The sequence below is a fragment of the Ursus americanus genome, chromosome 22, assembly GCF_024610735.1.
Source record: "Ursus americanus isolate L20-20 chromosome 22, mUrsAme1.1.p, whole genome shotgun sequence".
In the NCBI taxonomy this organism is placed as follows: Eukaryota; Metazoa; Chordata; class Mammalia; order Carnivora; family Ursidae; genus Ursus; species Ursus americanus.
In genome coordinates this window covers 23392216-23417209 of record NC_142148.1, presented here as the reverse complement: position 1 = coordinate 23417209, position 24994 = coordinate 23392216, and the positions used below count along the sequence as shown (strand labels likewise).

Sequence of the window (24994 nt, the reverse complement as noted above, 5' to 3'; positions counted from 1 at the left end):
TGGATACGTATATACCTAGGACCAGGATTTCTGGGTCATAGAATTTGCATGTGTTCAGCTCCAGTGGATATTGCCAAATCCTGTCTTTTAAAAACTGCTTTATTGGGGCGCCTGGGTGGCACAGCGGTTGGGCGTCTGCCTTCGGCTCAGGGCGTGATCCCAACGTTGTGGGATCGAGCCCCACATCGGGCTCCTCCGCTGTGAGCCTGCTTCTTCCTCTCCCACTCCCCCTGCTTGTGTTCCCTCTCTCGCTGGCTGTCTCTCTCTCTGTCGAATAAATAAATAAAATCTTAAAAAAAAAAACTGCTTTATTGAGGTAGAATTCACATACCAAACAATCCAGTCATTTAAAGCACACAATTCAATGCTTTCTAGTACAATCACAGGTGCAACCATAATCACAGTCAATTTTTATCAACCTCAAAAAGAAAATCTGTACCCTTTAGATATTGTCTTCTTCTCAATGCCCCATTCCCCTATCCCTAAACAACCACTAATTTGCCTTCTGTCTCTACAAATTCATGTGTTCTGGATATTTCATATAAATGGAATCATATAATATGTGACCTTTTGTGTCTAGCTTCTTTCACTTAGCATAATGTTTTCAAGGTTCACTCCTGTTGTAGCATGTATCAGTACTTCACTCCTTTTTATGGCTGAATAATATTCCATTGCATGATATACCACATTTTCCTTATCCATTCATCCACAGATGGACATTTGAGTTGTTTTCACCTTTTGCCTTTTGTGACTAGTGCTGCTAGGAACATTCATGTATAAGTTTTTGTTTGAACACCTGTTTTCAATTCTTCGGGGGTATATATCTGGGAGTGGAATTGCTGGGGCATATGATAATTCTAATTATTAAATGCCAAACTGTTTTCCACAGCAGCTGCACCTTTACATTCTCACTAGCAATATACGTGGGTTCCAATTTCTCCATATCCTCACCAACATTTATTTCCTTTTAAAAAATGATTTTTAAAATATTATTATTATAGCCAACCTAGTGAGTGAAGTGGTATTTATTTCATTGTAGTTTTGATCTGAATTTCCCTAGTGACTTATGATATTGAGCATCTTATCATGGACTTACTGGTCATTTGAATATCTTTTAGAGAAATGTGTAGTCAAGTTCTTTGAGCAACTTCTAATTGGGTTGTTGAACTGAAGCGTGCCTTATATATTCTGGGTAGTAGACCCTTATCAGATATCTGATTGCAAATATTTCTCTCATTTTGGGGGGTGTCTTTTCACCCTCTTGATATTGATAGTGTCCTTTAATGCTCAAAAGTTTTTAGTTTTGATGCATTTCAATTTATCTTTTTTTTCCCCCTTTTCTTCTGGTGTCATATCTAAGAACCAATGTCAAATCCAAGTCATGAGGATTTCCTCCTATGTTTCCTTCTAAGACTTGTATAGTTTTAGGTCTTATATTTAGGTCTTTGATCCATTGTGAGTTACTGTTTGTATGTGATGTGGAGTAAAGGTCAAACTTCATTCTTTTTTACATGGATATTCAATTGTACCAGCACTGTCTGTTGAAAAGATTGTTCTTTCTCCATTGAATGATCTTGGCACCCTTGTCAGAAATCAATTGATCATAAATATATAGGTTTATTTCTGGACTCTCAATTCTATTCCATTGGTATGTTCAGCCTCATGCCAGTACCAAACTGTTTTGAATACTGTAACTTTCTAGTAAATGTTTATTTTTTTCACTTTAAAAAAAATACTGATTGATTGATTGACTGACTGACTGATTTTTAAGTAGGCTTCAGGCCCAATGTGGGGCTTGAACTCATGAACCCAAGATCAAGAGTTGCATGCTATATCGACTGAGATAGCCAGGTAGCCCTGCAGTAAGTTTTCAAATCAGGAAGCTTCATATCTTAAACAAGATATGAAGGAAATATTCAAAATATCCAATTTAAGAAACAAATAGTAAACAAATGGCTGTGGTCGCTTTTGTACCACCTCACTTGCTCCCACTCCCAACACAGCCAAACATAAATCAATCCAGAGCCGTGGTTAAGCAATAGTCTTTCTTTAATTCCCCTTTGCAAATGGAAGCCCCTGAGCTCATCCCCACCCCCACCCCTACCCACAACCTGGGGCCCCCCCAGATGCAAGGCCCCACCTCAACTTGGTGGGAGAAAGAGAGGAGCACCCCCTTCCCAGAATGGTCCATTAAAAAAATCCTAGTCATTTAAGAAATGAGGGTGGGGACAGGAGAAGGGAGAAGGAAAACAAGGTCCAAGTCGGGCCAGACTGGAGATGTTGGGGTTGTGAGGACCCTTGAGAAGGGTTTGCAAGCACATCCCTAAGCTCGGGGCGAGCACGGCTGCGGGAAAGGAGACAGACAGATAGCCTGACTCCTCAAGGTCCTGCCTGCCTGGTTGTGGACACTGACACTCACCACCACCACCACCACCACCACCACCACCACCGGCCTCTGGTTAGAGAATTTTCCAGTTACTCTGGGATAGGGTTTGTTAAGCATCCCCTCTGGCCCATGATCTGGGGCATCCCTGGGGTCCCCCTGAGACCAAACCTGGGAGAAGGAGGGACTCTAGGAACATGCAAAGGGGGGGGGAACAGAGACCCCCGCCCCACCCCGCTGCTCTACAGGATGGTGGCTCCTGCTGCATCTGGGCTCCGAGGGTCCTTCACACCAATGATGAAGTTGTTGGTTCTCCGGCTGCCATGGACCCAGGATAAGACATCTACTTTCTCCACATGGTGACCCCTGGCTTCCAGGAACTCAATTTCTTCCTCTGTGAACTCACCTGAAAACCATCCCCCAACATATACACATTCAGAGTGTTCAGAGCACTGGCTCAGGAGTCCCACGGTCAGACCTGAGTCCTGGTGCTGGATGCGCACTGTATGACCTTGGGCAAACTGCTTTACCTCTCTGAGCCTCAGCCTCCTCATGCATAAAATGGGGATTATATGAGAACCTACCAAACGAAGTTGTTGAAGGGATTAAAGGAGATAATACACAGAAAGTACAGAGGTCAGAACCTTGAATATAGTACGTGATCAATATGTTCATTCTTAATACCGCAAAAAAGGGCTATGGGCTCTTCATCTCCACCTGCCTAGGCCAAGCTGCCATCATCACTTGCCAGGATAGCCATGATGCAGCCTTTACTGCATAGCCCACTGACTGGTCTTTCTGGTTCCAGTCCTGCTTCCCTACAGCCTATTCACATAGAGCCAAAGGGATCCTCTTAAGCCATTAGTCAGACCACTCACTTCCCCTTCTCAAAATCTTCCAATGACTTTGATGACTCCTAGAAGAAAATCCAAAGTCCTTACCAAGGCCTCTAAGGCACAAGGTTATCTGGGACCTCACTACCTCCCTAAACTCCTCTCGTCACTTCCTTCCATTCTCTCCCTTAACTCTGCTTTAACCTCCTTGCTGTCCCTCAGGTAGGCCAAACATGCTCTTACCTCAGGGCTTTGCACTTGCTGTTCTATTTGTCTGGAATGCTCTCCTCCTATATAGTCACAAAACCGGCTTCCTTACTTCATTCCAATCTTTGAGGAGAACTTCCCTGACCGCTATCTAAAATGGCAGCCCTGTCATCTTTACCTTGCTTTATTTTCTTTCAAAGTACTTACTGCTACCTGTTTATTTACTCATTTATTTACTATGACTCTCTGCATTAGATTATATGTGTTTTGAAGGCAAGGATGTTCTCTTTTCGGCATTGATTCTCATTGCCTTTATGTGGATGAATGAAGAAATCCCCATCCTCTTACATAAGTTCAGGCCCTTGCCATTTCTTGCCTGGCCCTTTATCCTAGTTGCCTCTGTTTCCCCAACTTAAATTCTCCCCCCCACGTCAATCCATTTCCCTTACATGAAACATTTCAGGTCTATCCCACCTCCAGTCAAGTGGATAAAGTCCACACTTCTTACCATGAACCTCCATGATAAACCCTGTAACTTCACTTCTTACTGCTCCTCAGTAAAGATCTGGTTTTATTTCTGCAGATGGGATAATTTCGGGTAGTTCTTGAGGTAAAGATACAACACCGAGTAGCACTGAATCACCAAGTCAGAAATGTATTTCCTTTATGGTTCATTTTCAATCCTTTGAATAATGGCAAGGACTAAGTTTTAGTCTGGACTCAAACATTTCTAACCTCCTTCAATGGAGAGAGCAGGGTCCAGAGCCTTCTGGAGTAACCATATCCACCTAAAACCTACAAACGGTTGACTTTTTAATAGCTATTTATCTTTTATTTGTGGCAAATGATGCTACTTTTCCATTTGTGATTATGATATGGGATTTACCTTTAAAATACACTTACATTGAAAAGGAAGTCCATTTATAGAGACATATATGTAAATAATGGTTCAGATGGTGTGCAAATGTGGCAAAATTCGTGAAGGTGCTGGATAAATTCCGAAGTTTAGGAAACAATGTTTCTAGTCCAGCAGGCCTCCTGGCTGCTTTCTGGGCCATTATTTCTGGCTTTTGCCCGTTTGTACAGAATGTTCTGGGTTCTGGACATGCCAAACACCTGCTCATACTTCAAGACCCAGCTAGTTGTCACCTTCTCCATAGCCCTCAGTGGATGAACTTTCCCTTCGCTAAGCCTCTACTCCTCATGTTCCTGTCTTAGACTGTGAGCTCCTCAAGGGTGGGCTAGGATGAACCAAATCCAACCGCCCCCCACCGCCACCCAAGTAACCTAGCACAGAGCCTCACATTCAGTACAGATCAGAAGTTATTAGTTGGGATAGCCTCATTACCATCATCCAGGATCCAGAGTGTTACTAGCCAAACTACAGGGTGTGACTGCTGAGGATTTAGGTCTATGACTTCTAACGTGCTTTGGTCTAGGAGATATGCTATAAAGAACTGAGTCTTTGGTATCAGCTAGCTTTGTGTTCTAATCTCAATTCTGCCACTTACTGGTTGATTTTTGACTCATTTATAACTCTGTGGCCACCAGTTTGTCTGTAAAATGGAAATGATAATACCAAGTATGCAAGAACCATGTCTCATTCTATGTTCTATCCCTCTTGGACTTGCATAATACATCACCTCTTGTAATAGAATGCCTCAAAGCTGCACATACTTTCCCATTTACAAAATTAAGTTGTGCCTAAAATTAAGCACCTGTCCTTCTTAGAGGAAAGTCCATTTTCTCACTGTAACCTACAAGGTCCATGACCTGGCCTCTGCCTGCGTCTCTGACCTCATCTCACTCTCACTCATCCTGGTTTCCTTTCTACTCCTAAAACATGCCAAGCCCATTTCTGCCCTGAATTCTTTGCATCTGTTCCCTTCACCTACAAAACATGCCCTGGTTCTTTGCATGGTAGGCTCCCTCTTACTCTTCAGATCTCTGCTTAAATGTCACCAAAGAGAAGACCTCCCTAGTCATCGAGTCAGTCTTTTATGTCACCCTGCAGAGCAGTTATTTCACTTTCTTGTGTTTCTTTGATTATTTATTTTTCTGTCTGCTTGCAAATGCCATATTCCCAGCACCTACGAAGACACCTGGCACACAGTAGGTATTCAATACAAACTGCTGAATGAATGGTGTGCAGAATTAAACAACTGTGTCTTATTTTACAAATGAGAAAACTGAGGCTCAGAGTGGAGACATGAATTTCCCAAGGCCATACAACCAGGAAATGATGGAACTGGTTCCAGCACCCAGATCTTTCACTGTTCCAAAGGAGTTAGTTGGAAGAAACCAAACTTTCACTGGCAGGAGTTGTGCTGGTCAAGGCAGGGATACCCTTGGGAGGAGCCCCTTTCTCCACCCGGCCTTTAGCCCGCCCCATGGGGATCTCTGCTCTGCACTCACTGTCCACCTGCAGGAGGTTGGACTGCAGGTCTGGATGCAGACGGCCATGGGCCAGGCTGTCACTCAGGTTCCGGTTCAAGGTCAGGACATTCAGTAAAACCTGTGGGCAGCCAAGGGGTAGAAGTCAGGGCTGCCCCAGACATGGAGATCCAGGACTCCCCAGGTTTCACCGCCCGCCCCCGCCAGCCTGACTTCTTATTCTTTGGAACCCTTACACTAGGGGTATTATCTGAACAGCCTCAGAAAACAGGCAGGCCTGTAATGACTGTCCCCATTTCATATAGGGCGAAACTGAGGACCAGAAAGGGAAAGTAATTCACTCCAGAGCTTAGAGAGAGCCAAGGAAGAGGTACCACTGGCAGTCAGTCTCCTATAACCTGGCTCTGGGGCTCTCCTCCCTTCTCACTGGCCAGGACAGTGTTAATAGCTGGAGTAGTCTAGGGCACAGTGTGGGTACTTTTAGTTTAGTGGTTTGGAGTGTGGGTAGGCTCTCAAAACAAACTGTCTGCCTGTTCTTACTCAACTGGACCTAACTTCTTAGCCTCTTTGGGCTTTAGTTTCCTCATATACAAAATGGAAATAAGGATTCCTCCCAATGTTGGGAAGGCTAAAAGAGCAAGCACATGAAACACCATGCCTGGCTGTTAGTAGAACTCCATAAAGGCTAGCTGTTGTTATTGTCTCCATGTTACAGATGAGGAGACTGAGGTTCAGAGAGGTTGAGCGAATTCCCCAACATCACGCCATTGGAAATTGGCAGCACTTGGGCTAGGGCCCAGGACTGTCCAATTCCAAAGCTCAGGCTACTTAACTCACCACCTGCCAAAGTAAGTGCCTGGCACATATATCAGGTGCTCAAAACATTTGTGTAACTATTGTGAGACATTCTGGAGAGTAGTCACTTCCTTTCAAAATCAGACCCTAAAGAGGGCTGCTTGTCTATTCAGATGCTGAGTAGAGGCATCATGGGACTTGAGGCTGACAGACCTAGGCAGCCTACGTGCTACACCACCTCTCAGTTCCACCGACCCATGACTGTCCATCCAACCTGGAAGACAAGGGGCTCCAGGGCTCCATTTTGGCTAAGAAACTCAGCACAGCCTATGTCCCCAGTGTCCACGATGGGCCTGTCACAAAGCAGCCTTGGCCTATGCTTGTTGAGCTAGGGATGAGAACAAGCCAGAGACACAAGGGCATCTACAGTTCAGGCCACAGCTTGGCTGCTGGCCACAAAGGGCCTACCATGGAGGAAACCTCACCTGGGTCAGTCCGCTGAGGCCCCGGGCGGCTCCATTGGCCCCCAGGGCGAGGTAGGTCCCACAGAGCCCCTCCGCTGGCCGGACCACAGTGGGCAGCAGGAAAGACAGTGGTCGCTTCCCTGGCTGCACCGAATTCTCCTGTTTTTAGAGGACCAAGACCACAGGGGGATAACAGGTGGGGCAGGTTTTCATGGGAGAATGGTCCCTTCCCAGGCCACAGTTTGCTGTTTATGAAATGGGCAGGGTCCCTGGATAACTGGGGTGGATAGTGGGCCCACTGAGTTGCTATGGTGCTACCACGGGTGGGAAGGGAGGGGATCAAGCCAAGACAGATGGCTAAAGGGAAGAACAGGATCATCTCCACCCTGGTCATCTATCTCTCATTGTCCTGTCAGGGCCCCAGCATGCAGAGTGGTCTAACTAGACCATAAATCCTATCTCTGTCCTCCTTTGACCAACTAGAGGGCTAACTAGACCATAAATCCTATCTCTGTCCTCCTTTGACCAACAAGAGGGCTGAGCCCCATCAGCTCAGCATCACACAATCGTAGACCATTGTGCAGAAAAGTGCCAAAGCATCAAATGAGGGCTAATATCCTTATTGTACAGGTGAAGGAACTGAGGCCAAGACAGGGGGCAAGCCTTTCCCTAGGTCACATAGTGAGACAGGGACGGAATGGGATGAGGTTTCTTCAGGCTCACCAGGCTCCAAGCCCGAGACTTGGGCTGGGGGTGAAGCCGACACCTTTTTACGCTCCTTTTCTTTATACTAGAAGTTCCTAGAGGAAGTAGGGAGGGAGGGGCAGCCATACTGCTGTACCTTCTACCTGGCCTCAAGGTCCCCAGGGGAGGAGGGAAGCAAGGCCCTACCAGGCTGGGTGCAGAGTGGTTAGCAGTCCTGTTGGGCCAGGAGAAGTCTAGCATCTGGCTGTTGAGCAGGATCCCCGAGGGAGTGATGAGGCCACTGCCAAAAGGCCGGTTCAGGGAGCTGGGGGTAGAGGTTGGGGCCAGTTGAGCCCTGAGGTCACCCTCATTCCCATCTGGCCCCCACCTCTTCCCGGTCCAGATGATCCCCAGTGCCAGGTTCTGCGCCTGAGCTGGCATACCTGACCATGGCCACAATGAAGTCATCAGGGCCCATGATCAGCACCTGAGCGGCCGTGGGAGCCCCGTCCAGCTCGTAGACGGGCAGGAGTGGGGCAGGGGCCGCTTGGGAGTCATTGATGTGGCCCCGGAGGTAGGCGGCTTCTACCTTGCTGAAAAGACAAGGGGTAGGAGATCAATACACAGCAGGCTCTCATTACACCCCACCTACCACACTGTGATGCCTGTTTGTGCAATTATTTGATTAACATCCACCTCCCCCACTGGACTGTTAGGTCTATGAGAGCAGAATCTCTCATTCTGAGCATATGGGAAATATCCAGGAAACCACTGTTGGACTGAGTTCATTTAGGTGTTATCCAGATTCCCTTTTAGAGTCAACTTTTATTTAGTGCTTAAATCAAGAGTCTTTTAGTTACTCGACTTTATCTACTCACTTAATCTTCTCTTTGAAAGCACCTGGGGCATAGTGGATGTTCAGATAATATTTATTTTGAATGAACAAACAGAATTCATTTAACCTAATATTTGTGGTTTCGAACTGAAGTTTTATGAAGAGTTTATTCAGAGGAGGGTTTTGTATACAGGGATCGTTAGTTACTATTAAATTTTTTTTTCAAGACACAGGAAGAGTTGGCCACACAGTAAGCCCTGAATAACTATTTATTGGAAGAATTACTTGGATGAATTTAATATAGGGGTGTGTGTGTGTGTGTGTGTGTGTGTGTGTGTGTGTGTGTGTGTTTTAGAGCTAGATTGAAAACATGTAACTCTCCAGATTTTTAAAGGTTGGCTGAGGGTTTCTTACATAATGACTGATAGTTCTGTGATTCTAGCTGATTAGAGTGACAGGTTACCATGGATTACTGAAGACTTTCATTCCGTTTTCAACCATAAAGGCTGGAGGCCACACAGAAGACATACAGAGGGCTTTGTTTCAAGTGGATTGGGTGGGGGGACAGAGGCTTTGTTTTTAGCCCTCATCCTTGTGGCCTTGAACTGCTTACTGTTTTATTGTTGCTTTTTTTGCTGTTTAATTATAAGCTATTCATTTCAGTCTCGTTGTTTTCAACTTAATCCATAGAACTGTTTGAGTACTACTACAAATTTATGCTGACTATATTTTTGGCTTCTGATTTTTCCCTTAGCTAGCCTTTCAGTCAGTCAGAGTAGCAATTAACTAGCAACCATTCTTACCCACCCCTATTGCCAATTACTAATACTCTTTGCTGAATTATTTAGTATGTGCCACACAGTGTGCTAAGTGCTTTGCAGGTATGACCTTATTTAGTCCTTACCTCAGCCTCATGAGGTTGGCGCCATTATTGTCAGACCCCCTTGCAGAAACTGAGACAGAATTTAAATGACTTGCCCAATGCTGCACAGTTAGTGACTGGTGAGGCTGGGATTTGAACTCAGTCAGTCTGACCAGAACCCACAGTCTCACTACAATGTTATGTTGCTAATGTGGAGAATTATCAAAATCCCCATCACCTCAGGTATTTGCTTGGAGACTTTTCATTGTTCTTAGGCTTTCTTTTTCCACTAAAAAGGGGGCCCAGATGGGTCCAGATATGTGCCCTGCTAGGGTAAGAAAGTTTTGAGAGCGAAATAATGCAGACTAACTCATTGTACAAACGGGGAAACTGAGGTCGGTGCTGGGAGAAGCAACCAGTGTCACACTGAGTTGGAGCTGAGCTGAAATTGACTTGGGACTCCAGGTCTTATTGCTCTACCAGCTGCTTTTCATCTGATCCTTTCCTCACACCCACTACCACCTCTGTAACCCTGAGGGTCCTGCCCTGGGACCCACCTGAGCATGTCATCCATGCTCTCAGTGATGGTAGAATCGTAGACAGGATCTCCCAGTCTGCTGGCCAGGGCTAATGCGATCTTCAGGGTCTGAAAATGTACAGGGATGTGGAAAAGGCTGTCAGGCTCCTCCCAGCACCCATGCTAATGATCCTCATGTGAGAAAACGTGGAGGTTAGTCCTGTCCCATGGCAGTACCCCATCCCCCTACTCCCAGTGTACCAAGACCCAGGGCAGGGTGGAGGGGTCGGCCTTGCCTCTGCCACCCAGTGAAGAGCTTGTTCCCGGGACACCAGCGTGGTGAGATTGAAGCCTTCAAGGATGTTGAGAGCACTGATGAGGGCAGGACCCGTATGCGGGGGTGGGGGACTGAGAACTAGGTGGCCTGGAAAAAAAAAAAAAAAGAAATGACTGGATGGCAGGAGAGGGGTCAAAGCATTTCCACATCCCACCATCACATAGACTGAGACTACTGCACTGACCTCTCATCAGACAGGGAACCTGCCTTGACAGGCAAAGCATTGAGAGGCAAAGGGACACACACAAGTTCACATGGCAAGTCAAGGGCAGGGCCAGGACTCCAACCCAGAACACTGGCCTTCAGTTTCCTCTTCTGCACAAGGAAACTAAGGTCCAAGAGGACTGTAGTCTGCCCAGAGTCACATTGTAGGCAGAACAGGCACAGGTGTCCAGATGTCCAGATTCCTGGTCCACCATGTGTCTTCTTTTAGCTCCTCCCACAGGCCAGGATACTATTCAGGGCCCCTGATGATCCCACCACCCCCAAAACTTATTGGGAGCAACAACCTCCTCTTCCTATTTGAGGCTCCTATTGGATGTTTGGACATTGAAGGAATAATGATAATACCTGACACATAACATTAATATTAACTGATTAACTCATTTAATCCTCACAATGGGTAATGTTATCATCCTCATTTTACTGAGGCACAGAGATGCAGCTAGTCCAAGTTTACAGGAGACAAGGGGAACCCAGAGCACTCAAGGTACTGGCATTGTCAAGAGAACCCAGGCTGGGGAAGAGAAATGTAAAATCAAATAAGCATTCAGTGTCCACTCTGATCAGGGCAGCTTCCAACATCATCTCCTCAAATTTTCATGGGGGCCCTGAGAGATAGACACTACTATTGTCTCCATTTTCAGGAGGGAACCACGGCTCAGAGTGGGAAGTGACTTGTTCAAGGTGAATGGGACAGCTGGTACTCAAACCCAAGTCTTCCTGGCTCCAAAGCTACCCTCTTCCTTTGCTCCATATACCATCACCTCTGGTAAAAGAATCAGGATAGAGGTTGAGGCCTGGAAACCTGAACTCAGAGGTGACCTGTTCTGGGGCTTGAGATGATCCAGACCTCCTAGAGAGGAGAGAACCTGAGAACCTGAGAACCTTTTGAGGGACCCAGGAACCCACCACTTTGGGTTCAGCAAACATGGACTTCACCTATGTCATAAGCTTAGCTTTCTGGGCTCCTTGCTGGTTTGAGGTTGGTAGGTTAAGTTCCATTCCATCCCTGGGCCTCAGTTTCCTTTTGACACCTGTTCTTTTGAGGGGACAGGTCTATAATTGTCTTGAAAAGTTTGTTCAATATGAAGCTAGATGGACTCTGGTCTTATGAATTCTTCTTAGGAAGTACAGGGCAGTAAGAGTGGGGCTGAGATAACATAGAGCCCAAATCAAGAAAACTTCCAGGCCTGAGCCTTTGACCAGACCTCCCTCCTCATATCCTAAATACTTGGGGTAACTGACCCCACAACTACTTCAGAAGGTGGGCTGGCTCTGGCTTGCTTCAACAGTTGGCTGCCTAGGCAGCTCACTGCCTCAGTTTCTCTCCTGAAAAATGGGGAGGAGTCTCTAGGCCAAAAGGAGGTGGCCATGGACTGGGAGGCTTCTCCTGAGCAGGGACCCTGAGAGCTGGGAGAGAGGTCACCTCTGTACACGCCACACACAGGATTCTCCACGAGGGCACTGTAGTTGCTGAAGTCCTCCTCAGTTATGACACCCCCTGCGTGCTGAGCCTGCAGGGGAGAGAAGGACCCCATCCCACAGCTGTGAGCCACACACCACACTTGGGCTTGTCCTATGGTACATGTTTGAATCAAAGACAGACTTGATGTTTATTACTTTTATGCCTTCTGCAATTTCCATCATGGCCTTTAGAGACCCTGTTAGCCCTGGGTACCCCAGGAAAAAGGAAGGGGAAAAAGCATTAGTACTGAGGACCTGCTATGTATCAGACATTCTTTGAATGACCCCATTAGATTGGCATCCAAGGCCCTTTGTGATCTGGCCCCTGCCCACCTCTCCCACCTCAAGTCCTGTTATTCCCCAGTGAGCTCCATACAGCCACCTGGTTCTGAACTCATCCATAGCCTTGAACATACTACCTTCTCTGCCTATGTAAAAGGAATATTTTCTGGAACATGTGGCTGGCTCAGTTGGTAGAGCATGCAACTCTTGATCTTGGGGTCCTGAGTTCGAGCCCCACATTGGGTGTAGAGATTACTTAAAAAAAAAAAAAAAGGAACATTTTCTACTTACAGCAGAATTTGCCTATAAGATATCAAAACTGGATTCTTCATTTCACTACAATTAACTAAAGCCACTCCCAAACCATGAACTCTGGATGGTCCTGGTAGGAATGACCCTCATTGAATGTATCCAAGCACTCTATTGACCAATGAACCAATTTTGTACAAACCCATGCGTTCATCCTTTCCAGCATGGTAATTTTCATTCCTAAATTAGCATACCCACTAGGAATCTTCTCTCTCTCTCTCCCCCTCCATTTTTTTTTTTTTTTTTTTTTTTTTTACTTTTTAGTACTTGAAACCCCTGACTTCTAATCCACACTCAGTGAACTACACACTGAATTTCTTGGCTCGTGTGTGTGTTCCTTTATTGGTCAAGTTTATAAATTCAACTTAGTTTTCTTTTAAAGCTCAGATAGTCTTGTTAGAGTCTCCTTCATCCCCTTCTCCAGAAGATTCAGGTGTGGCTAATCAGAACATTCCTTTTCCATGCCAGTGATTGGTTTGAGAATAGTCATGAGACCTATGACAGGCTGATGAGACATAACCTGGAGGCTTTTGCTGTAACTACTGGAATGACAAATGTTCTTTCTCTGGGTTGGTTTGCTGGAAGGATGGCTGGTGGGGACCAGGTGTGGAAAGGATCTGACAGAGAGTGAATTCAAACAGAAGAAAGTAGAGTTGTGGCAGAAAGAGAGAGAGACGGAACACGGCCTGGCAATGTGGATGGAGCTCTGGACCCAGCAGACCTACAGCCAGTACTCTGCTGGACTTCCCAGTTAAGTCCATTTGAGATGGGCATCTATCACATAGCCATACTTCCAGTGCCCAGCACAAGGTCTGACACAGAACAGGCACTCTGTAAATGTAGAACAACAATGGACCAATTCAATTCCCACAACCGCATGGCAGAGAAACAGATAATTACTCCAATGGTACAGATGAGAGAATCACAGAGTTGGTCTGTGTATCCTTACCTTGAACATAATTTTCCATTAGGAGTTTTGAATTACTGACAACAGTTCTCAGAACCCATTACTACCTCAGACTAAGAGTCTTTCGGGTTGGTTGGTAAGCCCTTGTGTCAATATCCCCAGGGAAGGGGTTTCCCTTAGTCCCTAAAAAACCCAAGAGTAGTGTGGGATTGTGGGCTCAGGAAAGCTGAGGCTGATCCTGGGTCTCCACCAGGCCTGGGAGGGACAGGTCAAGACTCTGCACAGGTTGGCACCAGCCCTGGAGGGACCCAAGGGCACCTCTCTCAGTCAAGACAGAACAGTTCCATCATCCCAGGGGGTTCTTTGTGCTACATCCCATAAACTTTGTGTTCCCACCCCAAACAACCACTGATCTGATCCCTACCACCAGAAGTTAGTTTTGTCTATTAGAGAATCTTAAGTAAATGGAATCATCAGTAAGTTTATGTAGAAAGACAGAGAGGGAAGTAAAGGGAAGATGATGTCCCTGCAGTAGGGTCCTTCAGGACAGGGGGGCTCCCCAAGTACTCACCTCAGTTACCATTTCCAGTGTGAGATTGCCTCCTGCGTAGAAGGCGGCGGGGCCGGAGGTGCCCAGCACATCCAGCACTGCGGCCAGGTCAGGCCTGCGCAGCAGTGAGCCAGGTAGTGGCGGGTGGCCCAATGGCAGGAATGTCTCACGGAAACGCTCAGACGCATTGGGCGGAGGCTGTTCGGCCAGGGCACGGGCTGCAAGTAGGGACAGGAGGCTGGGCAGGGGGCTGAGATGCACCACAGGTGAGGTGGCTGAGTGGCTGGCCCTAAGAGCTCTGGTCCCCCAGGAGGCTGTTATGGGGGAGGTAAGTGGTGTATATGGGCCCTTCCCAGAGCCTCTCATTTGAGGCTGCATCCCCATGAGGGTAGGATGGGTGGGGAGGGAGCTAAACGAGAAAGTGGAAGACAGGTGCTTTCTGGCTTGGACCCCAAATCTCAGAGGTTCTCTCTCCTCTTCCCATAAACCTCATGCCTTTCCCCCCACCCCCAGGCCCCACTGACCTAGATCATGGGTCACGTTGAAGCCATCTTGGGCCACAGCTGCTGCGAAAGCCAGGACTTGGGACCATGGCAGCCTGGGGGGGCCGGAGAGCAGGGGGTGGAGGAGATCCTGGGGGGAGGAGGAGGGGTCCTGGGGGAAAGGGGGTTCCCGGGAAGGAGAGTCCTGGCAAGGGAAGGGGATATTAGGAGGGGGAGTTGGGAAGGAAAGAATCCAGGAAGGTAGGAGAAGGCCACCCGAGGAGGAATCCAGGCAGGGGCCCTTGGTCCCCAGGGGGAGGGTCTTTACCTGCCATAGAGCTGGTGAGCTTCATGTAGCCCCTTCACCATTCCGGGGACCCCCACCAAGAGCCCAGGCTGGGCGAGGCGGGCAGGCGAGGGAGAGAGGAGACCAGGTCACTGGAAGGGGGGGGCTGGGCTGAACTCCGCAGAGCCCCAAGCCAGGGATGGGGGCTGGCACAGGGGAAAGACACAGGCCAAGTATCCCAGAGGAGGGACAAGCTCTCCCCACGCAGGCGTCCCTCCCATTTCCCTGACTTACTATCAGCAAATGCAGAAAGGCTTCCTTTATCTATCACAGTTGAAGGATTTATAAATTAAACAAACGCTTTTAAGAGCCAAGATATAATCAATTTAGATGGAAATCTGTCCACATTGGATTATATCTATTCCTACCTTTTAAAATAATGGACAAGGGAGTTTCATCTAACCTTTCCATGGTCACACCACCATTACTCAGTTGTGATAACCCACGCATGTGTTTGGCTTTTGCCACCTCACCAAATATCTATTTTTCCAAGTTATTCTATTTCCTCCCTTACGCTCAGTGGATAGTGGGTTTCCTTTTGCAGTTCCTCTTTAATCTTCAATATATTGCATGCTGGGAAAGTTATAGTCAACAGGCTTCGAATGAGATGTGTGAGTTCCAGTGCAGGAACTTTGCAACCTCTCAGGCTGCTCAGGCTTCCAGGTAGGCAAGGTTGCCAGAGAAGTAAGGTGTTGCTGTATTGCCTATTATCAACCATACAGATCTTTTGGTTCATTATTTTATTCGGGAGCTGCCTATCTCCTTCATAGCTTTAAGAGCAACCCGCTTCACTCTTTTCTTCACTTCCATAGTAATTACTCAGCAACGTAATGTTTGGGTTAGCAGAAGGGTAGCAAAGGGAGACCACCCCTGCACTCTCTCTTCTCACCAGGGTCCCCACCTTGGTTTCCCAGGATCTCTGCAAGGCCTCTTCCCTGAGGGCCCCTGGTGCAGACTCCCGGAAATCAATTAGGTGGCTCTCATTTCGTCGGATGTCATGTACCAGCATCACGCCCCCACTGGGAGAGACACAGAAGGGGAGGTTGATAAGATACTACCCCCTAAACAATTAACCTGCCACTCTTTTATTCCCAATGGTAATGGCCATAGGCTAAGTTTGTCACAGGAGTCGGATGTCTGAGCCCCCTCTAGCAGGGATTCAGAGACTCGGCCACTGTATGAGGGTGGGGAATGAAATCTAGGGGGTTGGGGACCCGGAGACCATGGACCTCTTCTAGCCTGTTACTGGAGACTTTAATCCCTGATTAGGGAAAACCCAGAGACTGGAAGAGCAAGATGTTCTACCTCCTGCCCCCTCCCTAGACCACAGCTGGACCCCTGCCAGCTTCCTGCACCTGCCTCCATGGTATGCCCCGGCCTCCTCTCTCAGGACTGAATTATGTAAGGATGGACTGTATACAACCAAAAGGGGAATTTCTTTGGTAGGGCCTGCAGGGCTGGTCTTGCAGGAGCCAAGATACAGGCTTTGTCAGCTTGTCCCTTTTCTGTGGCTTGTTTCCATCTAAGATGCGAGTTGCATCTGAGATGGTTGGCCTGCAGCCAAGTAACATAATAAGGAAAGCAGGACAGATAAACAATAGTGGTAGGAACTATGGCCAAGTGGACAGCAAGTCCCGTCATGCTATTCAGCTCCAGATAATGCTACCGCAGCCATGTGGGAACATGGGCCCAGTGTTACTAGGTCTTCTGGTTGTTTGAGAGATATTGAAAATCTGGATTTTTATGAAAAATTTCAACTTTTTAACAATAGCAAACACATTTTTAAAAAATTTAAGTGTGGAAACCAAACTAATCTGTGTGCTGGGTATGGCCTATGGGTGGCCAGTTTATAATCTCTGTTTTAAGAGTTCTCAGCCTGTGGTGTATTTTTGGAGGCTAGAGGGTCCATAGCTTTCATCATGCTCACAGGATTTGTTTTAAGGATTTGTAAACCCTAAAAGTTAAAGTGTTCCTGCCCTAATTAGTGACAGTATGCCCCCACCTGTGCACCTTACTTTATATTTTATAAAAGCCTTTACACAGTTAAAAAAAAAAAAGCTTGTGAAAACACCTCCTCCAACTCCATATAAGGAGAAGGGGGTAAAATTGGGTGTAGAAAGACAAAATGCAAGGAGTTAGGACTCAGCCTCCTCTCTGGTCAAACTCGAAGACCCCCACATGAGGCCTACAGGACACAGAAGTAGGCCTGGGGGACCCCAACCTCTGCAGCTGGGAGCTCCTTACCCGCCCAGGCCAGAACTGTGTGGAGCCACGATCCCCAAACACAGGGCTGCTGCCACAGCGGCATCCACAGAAGATCCCTGTTTACTGAGCACCTCGATGCCCAGCGATGTGCAATGGGCAGCATCAGTCACCACGGCACCCTGGTGAAAGATCTGGGAAGGGAAAGCGGACTAGGTGGGGGTAGTAGGAGACCCTGCCTCCTTAAGGCACCTCCACCAACCCCAGAACCTCCACAGGTGTTGGGGATGGGAGCCCGCCTCCTTCTACCCTGTGACTCTTCCTATATTGCCTTCAGTACCTCTTACCTGATCAGGTCCCTTCTTTGCTCTGTCCCGTTCATATCCTGAGCCCCTCCCTCCCTTCCTGTCCCGTTCCACTGTCCTCTCCCCTTTCCATTTGCTGGCCCCCTCCCCAACTCAGCCAGTCGCAATTCCATTCCCAGGGTCTGGTCTCCTCAAGCGCTTCCCCACTCCCTCTTCTCCAGTTTCCTCCTTCTGCGCACCCCCCCAACTGGCTCACCTGAGGGTCTCCGAAGTAAATCTGCATGACGAGCGCCACAGTGACACCCGTGGCAAAAGTGAGGCACGCTGTGACAATGACTGTGAGTCCGTCCTGGCGGCAGGAGCACTCAGCCGCTGCCGCGGAGAACGGGTCCTTGCGCGTCTCCCGCAGCGGCGACCCATCCTGGCTGCCCATCTCCGACGACGTGGACGGCAGCCGCTGCAGCCTCGCTGACTTCAGGAAGGAGTCCGGGTCTGCAGGCAGCAGCCAGGTGGGTCTGGGCACCTTACCCCGCCCTGCCCGCCCTCTAGGCGGGACTGTTGGGCTTCCTCCCTCTCCCCGCCCCTGTTAAGCAAACCCCACTAGACAGTACTGCCCGCACTTTGGTGTCTCCCCAACGCACCCCAGAACAGGATGGCAGCAGTCCTGGCTGGGTAGAGACAGGGACCCTCAGGTGGGCAGCAGGGGGCTGGATGCCTGGTCCTTATGCCAAACTTCCTGAGACCTGAGACCCACTCACGACCTAGGACCCAGGGCAAACACTTCCTGGAGTGGAGGGGGTTTGGGCCCTCCCTAGAAACCAGATCCTGCCTCAGCTGGGACCCAGCCTTCTCTGCAAGGAAGTAGCTACATAAACTGAATGGACAGACCCAGGCTTCCAACCTTGCTTGGCTTGTTCATTCACTCACTGAACAAATATGGAGGGCCTGCTATGGGTCTGGCCCTATGCTAGATGCTAGGGGAAAGGAATAGACCGTTTCTGCCCTCATGAGGTTCACAGACCAGTGGAAGAAAAGAAAATAAACATGTAAACAAAGGAGTATATCATTACAACTTGCAGCAAGTTCTATGAAGAAAAAGAAGGATGAAATGATAGAGAATAATGATGTGTGTTGGGGGCTGCTTAGCTGGGATTTGGCAAGGCTTCTCAGTGGAGGTGACTTTTAAGTGAGAAGTAAGGGATGAAAAGGAGCTAGCCATATGTAGAACAGGGGTGAGTGTGCAGAGTGTTCCAGAAAGAAGAAGCAGCAGGTGCAATGGGCCCTGAGGTAGAAATAAGCTTGGTGCATTAGGAAAACAACAACAACAACAACAACAACAACAACAACAACAAACCAAGGCCTGGGTGGCTGTGGTGCAGTGAGTGAGGGGAAAGAGTAGTGTGGTGGAGGCTAGGCCAGGTGCACTGGGCCTTGTGGGCCTAGTGAGAAGCCTGGATTTAATCCTAGGAACCATGGGAGGCCACTTCAGAGTTTTAAGCAAGAACTGGAAGCCATCTGTTTTGTATTTTAAAAAGATCCCTCTGGCTGCTATCTAAAGAATGAATCTAAGGACAGGAACAGTGGAGACAGGGGAGACCTCAAAGCCACTGACTTGTTAGGTCACTATGAATGAGTCACTTCAAGTCATGAGCCTCGCTTTCCTCATCCTAATACTGGAGCTAATCCCTAACTGGCCAAATGGGTATAAGGATTCCATGAAACGATGTCTACCAGGCACCCTTTAGTTATTTCCATTCCTTTTCCACCTTGGCCGGGGCTGAGACCCTCTTCTGTCCCATAGTTTCCCTCCTCTGGGTCATATTAGCCTTGAAACCAGTTCTCTAAATGGCTTAAGGGTCCTGGGTATTTGTGAACAGTAAAGAAATGGCCTGGGACCTTGACCTTAATACCCTTGCTGTATGTACAATGTGTTTTAAAAAGTTCATTCATTCAATAACTATTTTTTGAGTACTTGCTACTATGCACTAGGAGTATAACCCCTTTAAAAAGTCTGTAGGATAACGCTGAAAATTGACTGTTAAATTTTCCTGTTTGAAACACTATCATGGTTCATTAATACCAACATGATAAAAATCCAAGCTCCTTGACCTGGCATCCAAGGCCCTCTATAATCCACACTCCCCTCTTTTGTGTAAATAAGAAGCCACAAACATATACAGATAATTTTTAGAAAATATTTATGGTGGTTACTTTCGGGGAAAGATACTGAAGGTGGGAAGGAGATGGATTTTTTGAAATTTTTACTATATATATTTCTTTTTTTTCAAAATCAATACATATATAAGATTTTATTTTTTTAAGTAATCTCTACACCCAGCCCTGAGATCAAGAGTAGCACTCTCCACCGACTGAGCCAGCCAGGTGCCCCTAAATTAACACATATCTTCTTAAATAAAGAGGAAAAATGGTGCGCAGATAGGAATGGAGAAGAGAACTTTTACTTTTCCTCACTGTTTTCTTTCCTTTTTTTTTTTTTTTGACCATAAACATGTAATTTATTTTAAATTTTTATTTAAAAAAAGAAAAGAAACTTGTCTTCTGGAAGCCTTCCTCAGCTGATAATGCTTGCCTCTACTCCTCAGCACCAGCGCCAGTCTGTAAAAAAACCTGGAATGCATCCAACAAACAGATGTTAAATACCTACTGTGGGCACAGAACTCTCCTTGGTCCCTAGAGGTTTCAAAAGTGCAGAAAATGGTTTTGAGCTTATATTTATCGATGCTGACTGTATTCCAAGTACCTTACATACATTCCCTCATTGAAGCACTCCCATAACTTTATGTGATAAGCCTATTCTCTCCATTTTACAGATGAGGAAACTTGAGGCTGGAAAAGGTGATATTGCCCACTTAACATCATAAGATGAATAAATGGCAGAAGCAAAAGTAACTCAAACCTCTTTTCCATTGCTCCACATGGCATTAGGAGCCATTTCCATGCTCAAAAACCAACTTTACAAGCTAACTCTAGTTGATACTTCCAGGTACTTGTCCTTAAATCTGCTTTCTCCAATCAGCTACGAGGGACCAGCAGGGGAAGTGATATGGCTCCATCAGAGTTGGACCTATTCAAGACTTTTTATTCCATCAGTCAATCATTAAGTTATTCATTTATTCAACAAAAATATTTACTGAGTACCCTACTGTGTAAGCACTAGGGCAATAATACCAGTGATTTTGCTGATTTGTAAGAGGAACAGCAGGACACTGGGAAAAGGTTAGTTTGGAATCAGAAGAAACAAGTCTTTTGGGAGAAAGAGGATGAGTTTATTTTTGGTAATTCTAAATTTGTGGGACACCAACAGGAGTTGTCTGGAAGCAACTGGCCTAGTACACATCTGATTTTTATCTGCTTAGATGCCATCTCCAATCAATTTTGATTTCAAAACACCAGCTCCTCTCTCTCATTTCTCATTCTCTCATTCCTGACCAGAGTGAATATATGACCTAAGGCCTAGCCCTTAAGAACAGGTACCTCTCTAGTGACTGGTTCAGCACAGGTATGTGACCAGCACCAGATCAATGAGACTCAAACTTAGTTCTATGGCTGGAACTATTGGGAAAGAGAAAGGCTTTCTTTCTGTCTAGATTGCTAAAATGGTAAGGTATAAACCTGTTGCTACTGGGAGCATCTTGCCCCCATAGAATGAGAGGCTGTCTGAAGATGAAGACCATAAAAAGGAAGGCAAAACAAAAGACAAAAGCCAATTCCTTTTTAGGTACCTTGATCTAGCTATGCCTGAGGCCCCACATCCCTGAATTTTTCAGTTATGCTACCCAATAAAATTCTCTTTTACAATTAGCTCAGTTTTAACTGAGTATATGACAAAAGAATCCTGAACAGAGTTGACTTGGCAAGTCTAGAGATCAGGAGAGAGATCTTGGCTGGAAACTGAGGTCATCCCTGGCTTGCTTATTTCTTTAAGGGCAGAATCATTAAAGATTTTTGAACTAAGGAACAACATGATCAGAAGTTCAGGGTGGTGGTTGGATTGGGGTTGGTGGGGCAGGGGGCAGGGAGGGGGCAGGGAGTAGCTAGAACCTATGGGTAATACAGGTAAAGAGGATGGAAGCTCATTTTCCAGTGTTGATAGCAGGGATGATGAGATGGATTGCAAGATACTTAGGAGGACAGAGAGCATCTGATCACCTTTGGAAGTAAGAGGAAGGAAGTCGTGGGTAGCTCCTGGGCTTCTACCTTGGAGACTGGGTGAATGGCAGTGTCATTAACTGAGAATGACATTGGGGGAAGGGCAGGTATGGGGATGAGATGATGACTTCAGCATAGAACATCCTGAAGGTGAGGCACTTGCAGGACATCTAGAGGCCGATGCCTGTGACAGACAGGAAATCATGGGCCTGGAGCTCAGAAGAGAGTTAAGAATCTCCCCAACCTTGGAGTGGTCACTATTTTCCATAGGGTCTTCTATGGGGTACTTGGCACCTGGTTCTGGGGAGTGGCAGGCTAGAGACTAGCTGGGCACAACCAAGGTCCTGGTTAAGAGGATGGGGCAGTGCTAGTAAGTGGCACCTCCAGGTTGAGAACATAGGAGATCATGTTAGCCAACAGGCTAGTCCAGCTGGCTAAAGGAGCCTTGGCGCTTAGAAGTAGTGCTCTGAGACATAGCATTGAAATGACTACATAGGTATGATGGTAAGGGTCCTTGGAACATTAGTGCACAACCATGGCATAAGGTGCAGATTCCCAGAAACTCGGGCGACAAGGGTCTCTGCTGGATTTTTGTACAGATGAGAGCAGAACCTGTCTTAACTCCCTAAGGTACTCCCTGAGGCTTGAGAACTCCCTCCCCTGCTATTCTTTCACCCTGAGATCTCTCTCATTCATTTATTTGTTGAATAATCAACAATTTTTATTGAGCGCTTAGCTATTCTTTCACCCTGAGATCTCTCTCATTCATTTATTTGTTGAATAATCAACAATTTTTATTGAGCGCTTAGCACTGTGCCAGACAGTGGAGAAAGGATGGTGAACAAAACAGTCACAATCTTGCCCTCTCATAGGGCTTACAGACATGGAGTAACCACATGATTGCTCAAATAATCACAGACTTGATAAATGCTAAGACATTTACAGGGAGCCAGGAGAAAACATGTCAGGGGCTTCCAATCTCTACGTTAGGAGAGATAGGCATTCCCAGTTGAGCTGGAAGAGGAACCTGAGGCCCAGGTCAGGGTAGATGTGCCCACTGTTACACAGGAATCAAGGCAGCACTGGAACCAGAAGTGGCATTCCTGACCCCCGAATAAAGGACCTGGTTTCAGGCTGTTATCCACCAGGACACATCTTCCCACTACTTTCCCTGCTATCTCCTGATTCCAAGGTCACACCCTCTGGGAAAAAAGTTTTGATCTGCAGCTTGATATCTGATGCCTATAAGCTTCCCCCCCTTCCCTACTCCTCCCTCCAGGTAGGGTACAGCCCAGTTAGGTTGGCAGGTGCTGCTAGTAAGGGCCAGATGACTGGAAAATTGTGGAGGGGGAAAGAGTTTGGGGCTGCCACACTGGGAATAGCTACAGAAGGGTCAGGCTAGAGAAGGCTGTGTCAGCGAAGCAGGATCTGCCAGGCTGGTAAGGGAGAGGGCTCAAGTGCAGGCACTGGGAGGAAGAGTGAAGCAGAAGGATGCTCTAATGCCAGGAAGTGACGTTGAGCGAAAGAGGGATGGGGGATGGAGGATGAAGAATGGAGAGGAGGATAGAGCTGGGCTACATGGATAGGAGGGAGAGCCAGCCTAGGGAAGAAATGCTCAGAGAGCTCTTGGCCCTCAGGTCTCCCCCAAGCCCTGTTTCCCCCCTCCCTATTCTCACCCCTTGCAGTCCCTTCAAAGGCTGAGAACACAGTAAAATTCTGGAGCCTGCTTCCTAGGGGGCAGGCTACCTTACTAACATCCTGGCCTGATCCATGGCTCCGGGAGGGGTGAGGTAATCCACAGGGCAGCAAAGGCACTCTGCTCCCCAAGGACTCTGAGAGGTCATGCAGTCCATCCCCCTGTCTCCCAATATCCGCCGCTCACAGACAGACGTAAATCATATTCTCTTTACCCCTCCCGGAACGTGAAGAGATTCTTAGCTTCTCCCTAAGGTCTCGCCTTCCCACAATCCTTGCCTGTGGGGAAGTTCTTCTCAAGACCTAGCCTCTACCCATCCTGCTGCAGTCTGACTTGGTTTCTCCTATCCTGTTCTTTGTGACTAACGGATGGCCTCTTCTGGGTGATCTCGGCTGTTGCTTAGGATCTCCCCTTCAACATTCCTTCCTTATTAGTTGGTTCTTCCCAAGAGGAACCCCAACCCCTGCTGCTACTGCAGTTCTGGCATCGTTCTCCCTTGTCGCATCCTAAGCCTCCAAGGCAGAAATGCATCTCCATCCCCACTAGATAACTAACGGAGACAAGAGAGAAGGGAGAGGTCCAGGAGGAAAGGGATGAATTAGGAAGATGGAAGCTGGAAGTGATGCTCCGCGCAGATGAAGGAGAACCGGGGACGTCCCAGGGGGCAGGGACGGGGCCAGCGGGCCTCACCGGTATCGGGGTCTCCCAAGAAGGCGTCCTCGTCCTTACGGCCCCTCAGAGGGGCCGCGGGCGCCGGCTCGTCCTCCGGCAGCCTCGGGAAGCTGGTGATGCTCATGTAGTCCACCGGCGAGTAGGCGCCCAGGGCGCTCTCCTGACTGGCCTCGTTCTCCGCCGCCATCCTCGCCCGCGCCCCCCGGCAACGCAGCGCCTGCCGGAAGTGGTGCGGCGGAGGCGGCGGGTGGGTGGAGGGCGGGGCTTGAGCTCTTGGGCCTCCAGGAGGGGGCGCCTCACCACAACCCCCGCGGGCGGCGAGCTCTGACTGAATACCCCTCCCCCTAGCACTGTCTTCCCGCAGAGGACCGGCAGGTGGGCGGTGTGCCTAGTGGACCGAGAACCTGGGGGGCGGGCCCTGAAGAGCGCGCGCAGGCTGGGGGGAGGGGTGGAGAAGATCGCCGCAAGCGCGACTTTAGTGGCTTGGGACACTTTATGCAACCCAGGGGCCAAACCCCTTCCTCCTTCCAGTTTTAGTTAGAATCCTCCTCAGACCCCAGACCCTCTTTTCAGCCCACAGACCCGTCCACTGACCGCAAACGTGGCCTCGACCCCCGATCCTGTCTCTGATCCCAAGCTCGGACCGCAAACTTGGCTTCGGACCCCACACCCCTCTCTGGACTCCTAGATCCTTCTCTGATCTCAGACTCCTCCTCCGACCCCAGACCCCTCTTTCCAGAGACTCCGTCTTCACACACACACCCCTCCAGTCCCACCCCTGCTTCATCCCCAGATTGCTTCTTCACTTAGAACACCTCCTCGGATGTCTCTCCTCGGACATCAGATCTCTCCCCCCACCCCCAGCACTTCTCAGATTCCTCTTTCAATCAACCCCTTCTGGAACCCCTGACCTATCAGGATAGGACAGTGAGTCCAAAGTTGAGTTTGTATTAGGATCTCTAAAATCAGATCCCCAGATTCCACTCTAGAGACCATGATTTATAGGCTGGGATGGGGTCTCTGGAATCTGGATATTTACCATCATTGTAAGAGGTTTTGATTTGGTTCCAGAAAGG

The 24994-nt window shown here is 47.9% G+C and overlaps 1 protein-coding gene across 2 annotated transcripts; it reads right to left on the bottom strand.

The window, feature by feature from the left end:
* Positions 1-346: 346 nt before the first annotated feature.
* On the bottom strand, positions 347-24177 carry GGT7 (gamma-glutamyltransferase 7). Of its 2 annotated transcripts, none has more exons than XM_087853628.1 (15): positions 23937-24177; positions 17637-17872; positions 17118-17269; positions 15775-15892; positions 14856-14923; positions 14570-14643; positions 14067-14263; positions 11960-12047; positions 10271-10398; positions 10015-10103; positions 8204-8353; positions 7968-8085; positions 7098-7235; positions 5846-5938; positions 347-2789 (listed from the first exon to the last, which is right to left on the bottom strand). In XM_087853628.1, exons 1-15 carry the CDS (start codon positions 24103-24105, stop codon positions 2727-2729), a joined length of 1881 nt encoding a protein of 626 aa, XP_087709754.1. In that variant the 5' UTR covers positions 24106-24177; the 3' UTR covers positions 347-2726. The 2 variants fall into 2 exon arrangements, with proteins under 2 accessions (XP_087709754.1, XP_045662252.2); XM_045806296.2 differs by having other exon boundaries at positions 353-2789; positions 5839-5938; positions 23937-24167.
* Positions 24178-24994: the final 817 nt, after the last annotated feature.